Source organism: Trichoplusia ni, chromosome 16 (genome assembly GCF_003590095.1).
Source record: "Trichoplusia ni isolate ovarian cell line Hi5 chromosome 16, tn1, whole genome shotgun sequence".
Classification (NCBI taxonomy): Eukaryota; Metazoa; Arthropoda; class Insecta; order Lepidoptera; family Noctuidae; genus Trichoplusia; species Trichoplusia ni.
In genome coordinates this window covers 5,894,550-5,907,974 of record NC_039493.1, presented here as the reverse complement: position 1 = coordinate 5,907,974, position 13,425 = coordinate 5,894,550, and the positions used below count along the sequence as shown (strand labels likewise).

Here is a 13,425-nt window from a genome sequence, read left to right as displayed (position 1 = left end):
GTACGTTTGACGCATGCCGGACACCGGCCGCATCGATTTTCTACACAGCCGTGCAAGCATTTCAGTCTCACTTTCAACTCGTACTAGTGCATTAGGGACGCACCTCGTGTGTGACTTGTTTATAACAAATGAGGCAGACAGATGGCGGAGTGGCGGAGCGATCAGTAAGTGGTTGCACCGTGTTTTGTCATATATCATTGGCACGTGTATGTTTAACATGGCGCGAAGGAGCCGTCCGGCTCGTCGTCGGACGACGGCGGCTTCCTGCGGGAGAGCGCGGACGCGGACGCGGACGACGGCGCCGCGGACTCCGGACACACGCTGCCCGTGCGCAACTCACGATCGGTACAGTCTCAGCACCTTTCTAACGCATCATCCGCACGCAGGATACTTGACATCACCTTTTTGTTTTTACACTTTTTCGATTACGTTGCTCCACGATCTATGATTTGCACACGAACGGCTTGTTATGGTGTTTTGTTTGACTGTAATGGATTGTGCTTTTGTCACGCCTCTTATAATTCAAGTCCTCAATGCGATACGGTTACGCAGCGACTTGAGCGTTACAAAAACATGGTCCAATCATTATGATAAAGTAGTTTGTATAATGTCAATGTACTGTATATTTGTTGCACTCATTATTTGACTTGACAGACTGAAACAATACTGTTTTTTGTTGTTGTATTGATTTGTACTAGTTAACCGGATTTAAATTTGTGCTGTGAAATTTAAAAAGTGGCGTTAATCGCTTATTATCGGTGTTTACAATATGTCTTATTTGGCGTTCGTCAGTGACATCAACTGATGATTCATCTTCCCACGCCGCCAAGAACCGTCTTATCTGGCTTAACGGAAATTCTCTTACGTATTGTAAAGAATGACCAATTGCATTCGCCTATTTTGGTGTAATTGAATTGGCTTTAGCTTTTTGGTTTTTATGTTTCGGAGCTATTTAAAAGAACTACAAGTTGCGAAACAAAGTGAACGCAAAGCTTGAATGTTTTTGTTCATTTTGAATTTAAATAAACCATTTATTTTTAATACTTACTGTTATTCATTATTTTCGCATTATGTGATCTTATGTATTATTCTAATTATAAAGGTTTTGCCGGAGCCTCAAGTACAAGTGACAAATAGGATACTGACAAAATGAATAAACTTATTTCATTCACTCGCAAAAAGAAACGAAACTACTTCAAATTTAGCACTTATTGCAAGAGTAAAACTGACAAATGTACTGTAAATAAGCACTTCTAATCTTCAAATTATCTATGACTTAAAGTCGAAGGTTTTTATATTCAGTGGAATAAAAAACCTCTCTGTTTCTCTAACGTTGGTGACATCTGTAAAAAGGCTAGGTGCCATATCATAACGCATAAAAAAGAGAGTGAAGGAGTGGCCTTTGTCTACCCTATAAAATTATAATCGTTGAATAATAAATAAGATCCACCCATAGATATAATCGTCGACGCGTGTATTCCCTCTATAATTGTCCAGAGATAATAATATATAATGAACTGGTTGTTTTTTTTTAATAATCGGACTATTTGTTATTACTGGAATTGACTAGAAATTCCCTTGTTACACTTACAATAAGCTACTTATGTACAAAGACTCACAAGAGGAGTATGCTATAGTCAATACGATGTTTAAAAAAGCAAAGCAGAATCTTAACTTACTGCCAACGTAATAAAAAAAAGAGTATTTCCAAACCTAAATTTCAAATTTGCTGCTGAACAGAAAAGATCCCACATTTATTCCTTGAAACCCGACAGAACAGATAACTTTAAATTTTACTCCCACTTCAACGAAATTTTTCATTCTAAAGTACGTTTAAATGGTGTACCATGGTCTGGGAAATTGTCTGTGTGGTACCCGCTCTACTGGAAGAGATTACGAGTCTTGTCGGAGTTCGCCATTCACTGCCTTCCGACCGTGATGAATCGTTTCTTGCTAATTACTGTGCCTACCTCCTAAATGTAGATACATAGATAATATGCTCAGAAAAAGTTTTGTAATGATGAGATGTGCATGAAAGTGAAATTGTCGAAATAAGGCAGAATTTTTGACGTTCACTATTTTTTCGTTGCTATTAAGGTACTAGAAGCTGGTCTTCCTTCCGAGTTTCCGTAATGTTTCAGATGTATACATAACACTGTTTCGGACCTCAGCACTAATCGTAAAATCATACGTAGTAGCTAGAACATCAACAATTGCATAAAATAAATGGAAAAAGTGTTCAGTTACTCTAAGAACATTTCCAGTAACGATGTTAGTTGTTCGCAAGTATAGAACGATGAGATTCCATGATTGGCACACTTCTGAGTTCTGACGTTTATTAAACTGCGGAGATGACTCCAGCGGCGGCATAGACTTGCCATTTCGCCCAACAGATATTGGATTCTGTTTACTTATCAAGGAGAGTAGGCACGTAGGCAAGTTAACCATTCTACACGTGATGATACTGAAGAGCTTGCTTGTTAGAAATCTCTCCCTATAAAAAATCCTTGATAGCCAAACCAGGCGAGTAAAACTACTGGCCAGTATGATAAAACCTTTTTGCATATACGATTTATTTGACTACTACAGATTGTTCTTAGAATAACTTCATCATGCACACTGTCATACTTCTATGAAGTCTAAACGCTATAACAGCAAACACAGATAGAAATCTAGACTGCAGTCAGATAAACAGGAAGGAGGTCGTCAAAGTGGATTTATACGATTTACAGAGGAAGTGTTCGTAAGGTGCCGTGAATAAGGAAACAGTAGAGCATCGTACCAACGACCTGGATTCGCTCCTAAGTTATGGATGCGACTCGATGACAGATACTGCGACAAAATGTACATCATGAAATTTTTGACAATATTTGTCTGTACTGCAGCTTCGTGCTGAATGATGAAAATTTTTACTTTAGGACAGAACAAAGGGATTTGAAGAGTTTATGTTAAATTTTTGATTAACAAATCCACAAAGTATAGTTTCTAAGGTTACAGAATCAAATAGTCAATAAAATAGTTATGTCTAACATATTGTCTAGAAAAAGAATACCTTTACTTGCGCCCAGTCGTTGCATACAGTTTTAACACCAGTCAGTTCTGTGTATCAGTTGATCTTAATAAAGTTAGACTTTTGCTCAACCACTCAACTTGTAAAGCAGTTGAGTGTGAAATGCGGTTAGTAGGCCACGGATTTGCATTAATCAAGGGTAGCTTAACCATTAGCTGCGGAAAGGTGGTAAACTAAATAGGGGAAACTATGAAACTAAACGAGATTACGCAAGCACAAGCCACACTCCGCGATTCCAGTTAGGGTCAGGTAAAACTATTATTTTTTCCAAAAAGCTGTAAAGAGGTTAAGGGTTTGTCATTTATTGGATAAAAACTGTCTCAGATACCGCAGGTGAATCAGGCAGGAGAGCCTAAAAAACTTGACCGTTTAGTTATTCTCCCTCACAATCAAGATTCAATAGATAAAACTAGAAGCTGCAAAAAGTTTGAACTTTTTATCTCCTTAAAGTTCAATTTAAAGACAAAAGAAAAATGTATAAACATTTCAATGTAGGTCATTAGTTTGACTGAATAACACGTATTCGTTAGCACCAGGAAGTGGGCCTCATTTTATACGACATTTTTTCGTGTCAACAAACCAGAATTAACCATCGAAAACGAATGTAATTTCCTATTGATTCATTCATAGGTTTTACACGTTATGTGTGCCATTGCTTCAGAAACCTAATTTGACAAGTTATTGACACAAGCCTGACTGGTTGAAAATGGTTCCATTTTTAAACCGCTGAACAAAGGACGGAGAAAACGAATTGTTTTCGATTTTTAGTTGGTCGCGAACTAAATCAAAAAAAATTAACGACAACTAATGCATAGTCTACTTTTAATATGCTGCTTATTTATTATTATTGAGTAGACTTTCTACTAGCTTCATACTAAAATAGGATTGTTGCAGTATTAGAACCGAGAGTTAGTTCTAGAGCATGTAGTTCGTACTGAAAGTCGTCCCAAAGATAATGTAATCACAATATAGAAATGCCCGCATAATGGCAAAACTCGTTCAGACATTTTTCGAAAGCCTCAATTTGCTGTCTGAAATGATGCGGGCTTAGACAACAATAACAATGTCTTGAAAGTGGATTGTTTACGCTCTATCAGATAGTCACAATAAATGTTTTTAAATACGTTTTTTAATTCTTTATTTCTTTTAATTTATTGCTGACTTTACTGTTTTTGTTTACGAATTTCGAAATTGGAATTTAAAACGATCATCAATTATTTTGTACAAAATGTTTATACTACGTATTTGTACAATCCAATATTTTCTTTTTATCTAGACCACACTGGAATGAGGGCTATTCAACTTTGTAAATAGATTTACTGTATTTTATTTTGTATACCCTGTGTCTTGTATATGTCCTGAAGCTTCTTATTATTATTTTGCAAGTAAGTTTATTATGTTTGTATGAGAGTGATTAATATAGCGTTTCTGTTTTAGGATATGACGCGGCAATCTATACCGGTGGCAACGAAAGGTGAGTTCTACCTATTATCATGTTATTAATGGATATTTTGAAGTTTTCGTGTACTCTGTTCAAGCCATAAAAGTATTTATATCTTTAGGCGTAGATTATTTATAATTTTTTCTCCAAGTACAATTATTATAAAATTCTCGTGACAATATGACACGGCTAGAACGTTTGCAAAAGGACAAACATAATGTTTATATTTAGTAATTGCACTCATAGTCTCTGTTTGTTATCCATGAATCATACTGAATATGTGTGGAGTATCTTATGACCTAAATATAGCACACGTGTTGCCTAACGATTAAACCAATGAGAGTGCAGGATGAAGTGTTAAAATATTTTGAATCATCAACGGCTGAAACTAGTTTCAACCGGATTTTTTATTTCAGATTCATTTGTCACTTGGTATGACTAGTTATGATGTAAATTTTAGTCATCTTTTTAGTTTAAAGATTTATGTTATGTTTGTTGAACTACAGTGAAAAACAAATTAGTAGAAGAGCTTGCTTGCAATATTGCTTAAATATTGCGTAATCGTCATGGTGTGTAACATGCGCGGAAGCCTACAATGGGTCACAGCAATTAATTGTACCAAATAAGGATTCCCCAAAACCGTACTCAGAAGCTCATACGATCTCGATGACGTCACGTTGCGCAAACCTCCTTATAAAGTCTTCTAACTGGCATGGAATAAAAGTAATGTCTCCACGGAGAGGTAAAGACGTTCTAATGAGGCGACATTGCCCTAACGGTCGCTCCAATCTTAATGGCGATCTTGAGCTGGCATGACGTGTGCCCGCTCGCTTTTGTAACGTATTTTAACTGATGATTCGAATTGTTTCGTCTTTACTCCAGTCGGTATTTTGATCAATTGTTGGTGCTTGCAACTGACGCATTGTTTCAGGAAGAGTCGTTCGATCTCCAATAATAAATTCGCATTAATTTTAGAGTAGTCGTGAAAATTTTATTTCTTTCTTTCTTTTGTCCAATAAAATAGAGTCTTAATTTCATTCAAAATAAACAACTAGGTACTGTATTATCTGGTTCAGTCTTAGACAGTCTACTCAAAAGACGGAATTGGCTAAGTACCTATACTAAATTTAAAACAACGAAAATAGCTTTTACATGCATTATACCGATACAATCGCAAATATTGGAAATGCATAAAATGAAGGCGGAATATCGGCGCGGTTCACATCACGCGATGATTCAGTGCTGCATTACGTTAACCCAGAGAGCTTACCTTTGTGCCGTCGGATGTAAAGCCCTGGCCAGATAGGTGGAAGTATAAAAATAAACTAGTTCATTTAGGAAAAAGCATTTTTCTCTCATAGGACAGTTGAACTCTTTTACTTGACCTCGTTGCATCCTTACCAAAGTTGTTAGGCCTTCTTTTCTTTAAGATTATAAAAAGACGAAGAATCTAAAAATATTTTTGACGACCTCCGTGGTCGAGTGGCGCACGCACCGGTTTCAAGGTGTCGCTATCTCTGAGGTCCCGGGTTCGATCCCCGGTCGGGTCAATGTAAAAATGCACATTTCTACATTTTCTCGGGTCTGGGTGTTTGTGGTACCTTCGTTGTATCTGAATTCCATAACACAAGTGCTTTAGCAACTTACTTTGGGCTCAGAACAATGTATGTGATGTTGTCTGCATTTATTTATTATTAATCTTATTCGGACATCATATCATTTAAGTCGTTTTGAAATTAATAATAATAATAATTATCTTAAAAAGAAAAATAAGGATTTTGTTTGGTGTGCTACTGATTCTGAATGAAGCTTACTCGAATTTCATTAATTAAAACTTGTAAATTGTAATTACATAATTTTATGTTTATTTGTCTTTAACTTGATTGTTAGCTAAGAATAAGGTTATAAATTGACTGCTGACCATTTACAATGAAATTTCTCGTTTGCTTCTTATGGAGCAGAATTATAGCAGTGGTCACTTACAATTTACATTTAAGAATGATTTAGTTTCCTTGTTGTCAAACATATTCTAGGTGTCACAAAATATGATCGTTACCTTGAGCTATCTGTATACGACCTTACCGCGCCAGAAGGAGACGCAGCTAGTTTGACGTTTGATTCGTTGTGCATGAGCGTCGCTGCGTCTGGCTCGCGGGTTCAACGGTCGCGGGTCATTTGTTGGCAGGTGAGCCGCGCGAAATAAATCATATATATTTGATTTATTAGATAAATAGCGCAAACAATTTAAAGAGGGCAACTGGGTTCTAGAGGTTTTCAGAGTAGTATCGCTTCGTCTGACGTCAGCTTAGTGATTTTGGACAATAAGACCCGCTCGGAAGTGATTAAAATATATCAGCCTCCCTGAATTATTCGTTTCTTATATAGGGAGATACCTAATGCGTACGTAGCTCACACCTTTAAGCCATAACCATGATAGATATGTAACCTATGGAGACTAATCATTAGCTAGTTTATTAACTTCAAACATGTAACCTCGCATTATAAATAACATTGCCCCAAGAATGCGACGCTTCTTGAATTTTATAGGAGGCAGTTTACTTTACGCTATTATTTTTGTCACATGATTACAGTAACACAAATGGACATCATCAGAATTAACCCAGAAAATGTCGAGGTCAATTACGGAACTATCATAATTTACCTAAAGTTCATTGTCTTCATAATCGATGTCGTGTCATTGAACTCATAATTGTGTCAACTATTAAATTGAATAATTTAATATTTGACTAAATTGTTATGTTTTATTTATAAATGACAATTTAGACACAGTCACATACTGACGTAGAAAGAAATATCGTCTTTTTATGTTATGGTAAATTGTACACTACTTTGACATAAATTTCTGCTCTCATTGATTTTAATTACGTACAATGTCAATACTGTGTTCATTGTTCGTGTAATTAAGGACTAAACAATTGAAGTCAGTGTCATTAAAACGTCTAAACTATGCAAACATTGTTGACGTAATTGTAAGTTAATCTCGCTTATGTATAAAATATATTGATAAAGTCACTATTTACAAAAATATATATAGCAATTTAGTGTCACAGGTCCATATTTAAATTGAGAATTTTAAATTTTTTGAAGTAAAGAAAAATAGTGAAAAACTACATCCAACTCTTCATTGTAGTCATGTTATAAATATAACAAATAACTTTCACTCGGCTGACGTAACAGCTGTTATCAGCACGTTTCTAAAGCGCTCGCTTTCATGCTCTTAATGCTTCCGATATCTTAATGGGAAGCGAAGTATGAAATATTTCGTAAGTCATGCGTTGTAAACTGCACGAAGAATTTAATTACTAAAGATCTTATTTTTTTCTTGTAATCAGTAAGAGATTAGATTTAGTCGTTGCTAATTTAGGTTTCTCCGTGACTATTTATTTTCTCCGAATTATTGGTTGAATTGCGGAAATGACTAAGCAAAGATGTGATCTATAAACATTTGATATTATTTTTTATAATTACTTCCATTTCGCCTCCTGAAAAGGCAATAATTTCTTTTGACGTCAATTGAGTTAATTTTAAAGGAAATTGTAATTTCAGTAAAGTTATGCATTGTAACTAAACACTACCCTCTAGTTCATGCTGGGATGTGAATTACTTTAGTCTACAAGGGTGACTACGTGATCGTAATAAGATCAACTTTGTATTCCGGTCCTAAGGTTTTCGTATTCCGATCTCGCTCTAAATCCACTCGACCCTAGAGAGGGGCTTGAGACCCCTCAGGCTAGTTTTACCCCTCTTTAGCTGAACAGGCTGTTTTAGCCTACATTTTTTTAAGAACATCGTATAAATATATTCTATTGATATATTTTGGCATCACATTGAATTCCCAGTAAACAATTTGCCTTATGAGTATTTTAAAGCCAATTCAAAAATAAAAACATATCAATCAAATCTATTTGGGGCGAGACTTACCTGAACCTGACCTACCCTTACCACCTGTAAGCTAATACTTATGCATAAAATATAAAGTTCGTAGACGAAATGGTCACCCTCGTCGCGTGCCAGCTCACATACCCTCGAATTGCGTCAATCGATTGCGCAAGATTTATTTGGCAGCCATCGTGATCCCAAATGTCCCAATTGACTGTCCCACTTGAGATGTGCCTGATGATAGTTCTGGTAAATTTAATTGATAGTTTGTTTGTGTAACACGGAACCAGGTTACGAAAAATAGGGATGAAATAAATTTCTCAGCTTGAAAAGACAGCTAAAGTACGGAACTTTATTGATCTGTTAAAGCCTCTTGATAATAGGATGAATGAATGAGGTGTTGGCACATATCCGTGTCTAACATCTTTCTTCATATTATAATTTACAAGGAGGATTAAAAATTAGTTCGTTATTTATTCGATATGCGATAATTTCATTATTTGAAGCTGAAAACGTCAATAATGACCTAGTGATTAATATGCTTTTATGAACTGAAACATCACAACAATAAAGGGCATGTGTGTTGTTTGCGTTGCTATGATACTAGTCATAACAAATATCGAATAAAAACGTAACTATGTAGAGGTAGTACTACTGTAACCTTTAACCATTTATCGTGATTTAAAAACGAAGATATGATAGTTTACATTTTTTGAATATCAGCAAAAAATTGAGGCAATCTTTTCGCTAAATAACAGGATGCTATAAATCTTACGACAAATGATACTCCAAGGCTACCCTCGTGCCAAATTATTTCTACACATTAGCAACATGAAAAAGTGATTATACATTTCGAGCACGGTAGGGTCATTGTCAAAACGTTACCGCACTTGACATTGTGCTCCCGCGAAGGCCGTTACTGTAATTGTAACGCCTTGTTGACCGACTGTATATACCAGCCTTTAATCATGCAGATTGGATTAATCTCATTCAATTTTGATAGATTACTCCATTAGAAACTGCTCCAATTTACCTCAACGTAATTACTTGGATCATTGTATGCTTAGTCATTTTGAGAGTTGCTATAAAACCCGAATGAGTTTCATGATTGAGGTGTTTTCTATACATTACAATGCAAGCAAGAAATTTATTAACATCCTAAATTAACTACCTCAGTAAAGTGAAGATACGGATACAGCAAGTCGGAACCTAAGAGAGGGGATAATGATATCCCACATTTATGAAATTGACAGACAACAATTATCATGAGTACAATTGGATGAAAGTTATGTGAGAACAAGCCGAGTAAGCGGCGCCACATAATTATGACAGCCGTACCTTCCTCGCGTTGGACAGGCGATGGATATTTAGCATGAACTACCAGCAATAACGTGGTTTGAGTTACAGTTTGTGTAGAGTGATGATAAATACACAGTAGCATTCCCCCGAACTGTATTAATGATACCTTTCGTCGCTTGTTTTTGAAACTGCTATTTTAGCAGTTGAACCTTGAGAATTGCCATTTCTCTCGCATCTTTTATTATAAGAAGACTGCTTTATCAGTACAAACAGACGGTTGGACGGGCCAGGATCCTTGTTAATGTGTACTTGTCATCGATCATATTTTTGGCAACGTCTTCTCTTTCGGTTTACAAACTGGTGTACTGTCTTGTGCCAACTTGTAATCTAATAAGTATTACATAACGTCTTACGATCTTTGACCGTTTAATCTAATCCTAATTAATCTACTCAGAGGGTATGTTTCTAAGGATTCTTTCATCAACCAACAATGGCAGAGCTCAGGCTTGGCTGTTATATGAAAGAGTGTTGTGCAAGCGTTATGGCTGCGTTGACAACTCACATCACGAGAAATTTATATGAAGATTTCCAATCTGTCAAAATATCGTGACCACTTGAAAACGTGATCATAACACTCGAGATTAAAAATATAGCCGTCAGTCATCTAAATCCGAGAATTCTCCTTTAATTAATTTCACAATTAGCGTCAAACGGCAACAATAGCGTGCTGTGCCTATGAGTATGAGGCAGTTATGTCAGGCGCGGTTGGTGGTTCTCACAATTAGCAGCCGCGTTATAATATATTTATCGTTTCCACCTTGCATGGGAATGCCGACTGCCAAGTGCATTGCACTAGATTTTTATCATTTCGTGAACGTATTTAGTGGCTGTATGTCAAACAAAAGTTTAAAGTGACGATAAATTGTCATATCAATACCGATATACATGGAATATCTGCGTGTATTTAAGTAGAAAGTTGGATCAAAAAATTTAAAACTTCGACCCTGATTTTATTAAAACCTGACCTTGGTGAATAAAGATTCCAAAAAATTTGACGTGCATTAAAATAGTTTTAGGAGGTTTGAAACACGTTGGAAATGTTAGGCCGACGGACCGCGAAGCAGCATTAGAGCATTAGAGATCGTGAGGGTGTTTTCAAAGGTCATCTAGACATTGTCATGGGAATGCTATTCTAGCACTGACCTTTGCGTTTATCAAGTTTTACTTCCACGTTTTCTTCCGTCGCAGGAAGTTAGCACCTTGTTTATGGTTTCCTAGAGCCCCTGTAAATAACATTTTTCCATGTTTATCTTCATAACAACACATGGCAGTGGCGTGTCGCAACTAAGCCGCTTCATTTTGGGGTTGTATGAATTTTACATGGGGCGGTCAACGTGACTCCGTTAGTTTGATCGCTATAAGTGTAGGCCGGAGCAGCGGCGCGCGGACAGTGCGCGACCGGCCGTGTACCACAACACTGGCTGGCACCGGTGTTCCAAATTCAAATTAAACCAATCATACAAATGGATTACACACAATAGTGCTGTTAACCTGACCTTGGGTTGGAAATTCTGCTGTTATTTTTATTATTTTCTTTTTTATCAAAATGCCAGTGTTGTACGAGCGATGCGTTCTGTCAAATCTTCAAACGCGACGGGCGACCGTAGGCCGTAAGTTCAACCCCCTGTCTGTCTGTGATGGTGTTTGTACAATACTAATCCTAACCTCTTTTGAGCTAAAGCTGCGTTTTGTTGTGAAGTGAGAGACATCCCGGGAATTGATTCTGAGTCGCAAGTGTTGCATATTGATAGAGCAGGGGGAAAAGTTCCCTTTTTCGGACTGTTTAAGTTTATAGACGTGGAAGTTGTTGACATTACCAAGTTTGGCTTCTGAACGACCTTCCGAAGGATAAAGGCCAAGCTATAAATAAGTGTCTTTGTCATGTCAATCGATTAAAGTAAATAGCCTGATTTATTAATTAGCATTCACCTACTTTTAATGGAAGCGTAGACTTTTAATACATTCTTGATTTATTCTTTTTGCACAGAAGGAAATACGTTACGCACTCGTTTTAACTGTAAGGATATTCATAATATGGGCATTATGGAAAGTAACATCGTCGTTAATACTACTAATGACAAGACTTCTTGTTCATATTAAGACTGTTTTGGTAATTGTTCCTATTCAAATTCGATTTTTTAACGAAAAAATATTATTTTATCAATGCCTTCGTCTTTAATTTGGCTGAAATATGGAATAAGTTTTGTTGCCAAAACAAATTTCACCTGAAAGACATATCTTACCATAAAATTTTACTTGGTTTCCGTGATAACACGATTCTGAACTTTGAATAAACAATTGTGTTTATAGTCACTAAACACAATTGCTTATGAAGTTCATTGATCACAGAATGTTTGATTGTTGCTCATCCCACGTGCAATGAGTTCGTAACACGAACATACTCTTTTTGTTTATGATGTTATTGTAATAAGGATAAGGCACCGTGTGATTCATTTGTGTAGGCGCTGGGTAACGACCCGCGAGCCTGTCTCGACTCCTGTGTCTACGTCAAATTGTAATTGCATATCATATTATTTACTCACCCTAAGAAAGAGGCTTCTAGTAAATCTATCTTTTCTCTTAAGAATACAGCCATACATAATCTTGGCGAAGATAATTTTATGCTTTCAAGTATACAGTGAGATCAAGGATGATCAGAAAATTACCTTAGCCTTATCAATGTCCAGTAATCATTTCGATAAAATGTTGGATGTGCCTTCGTGTTTAGTATTGGATGATAATAACATGTTTTAAAATTAGCCAAGTCCGGTAGTACTTTCTTTTTTACCTGATATTGCAAAACTAAAAGGTCGTTTAGGATCACGCAATCCATTTTTCATAGTTATGTAATTTGTTAAGACTTATCTAACACTAAATCAAATTAAGACTAATCCGTACTATCCGTTGTTCGAAACGCCGTAATTAATTACCTCGGTAGGGGGCGCAAAGGTCGTGTGGTTCGTCACCGGGGCAAGCCAAATTTTGCATGCTCGTTGTTTTCGGATGCGATTCGTTGCACTTCATCTTTATCTCGGGTTATTACTTTGTCATGGTGATTACTCAAATTGAATCATCATCAGCAATCCTAATCGACCCTAAGAAACGAAAATTGTTGTGACTTTGTTACTAGTGTATTTCTCAAGCAGTTATTAAATCAGACAGATTCATTCTCTGAAATACGATGTTAGTTACTGAGAAATTTTTCAAACCAAATCGATTTAATACATTAAGGCATTCACCCTCTGAACTCAATTCAGACTTGGCACAGCTTCCTGTTCTAATCAATCGATTCTAATAAATGAAACTGCAGGGCGTAGCAGTAGACAGACAAGCCACTACCAAGAATGTAAAGATTTTAACATTGCTTTTTGTGCAAGTTATTGAACAATGTTATACGTTTTCAGAGCTAGATTATAAGGGATGTTAACCCTATTCAAACTTTTGCCTACCTATCCGCATTTTTCGTTGACTTAACGTATACTTGACAGATCACTGTAGAGACTTTATTCTCGCTTTCTTCCAATCACCTTACACATGCTTCCGTACTTCCGCAATTCGTTACATAAACTGTCATCTTGTGGCATGCATGAAAAACATTACATGGCTTTATCGTGTGCCGAGAGCATGCTACTACCTCTTGAAGTAATATGTACAG

General features: G+C 36.4%; 1 protein-coding gene across 3 annotated transcripts in view; it reads left to right on the top strand.

Annotated features, from left to right (window-relative positions):
* The window catches only part of LOC113502178 (kinesin-like protein Klp10A), a 52,211-nt gene that overhangs the window by 24,492 nt on the left and 14,294 nt on the right, over window positions 1-13,425 (top strand). For 2 of the 3 annotated variants that reach the window (XM_026883600.1, XM_026883599.1), the window contains exon 3: window positions 4,508-4,544. In XM_026883600.1, the coding sequence (XP_026739401.1) occupies window positions 4,508-4,544 (37 nt within the window). Of the gene's footprint in view, window positions 1-4,507; window positions 4,545-11,152; window positions 11,381-13,425 lie in introns of those variants that run through there. The other variant, XM_026883601.1, reaches the window with a different exon arrangement.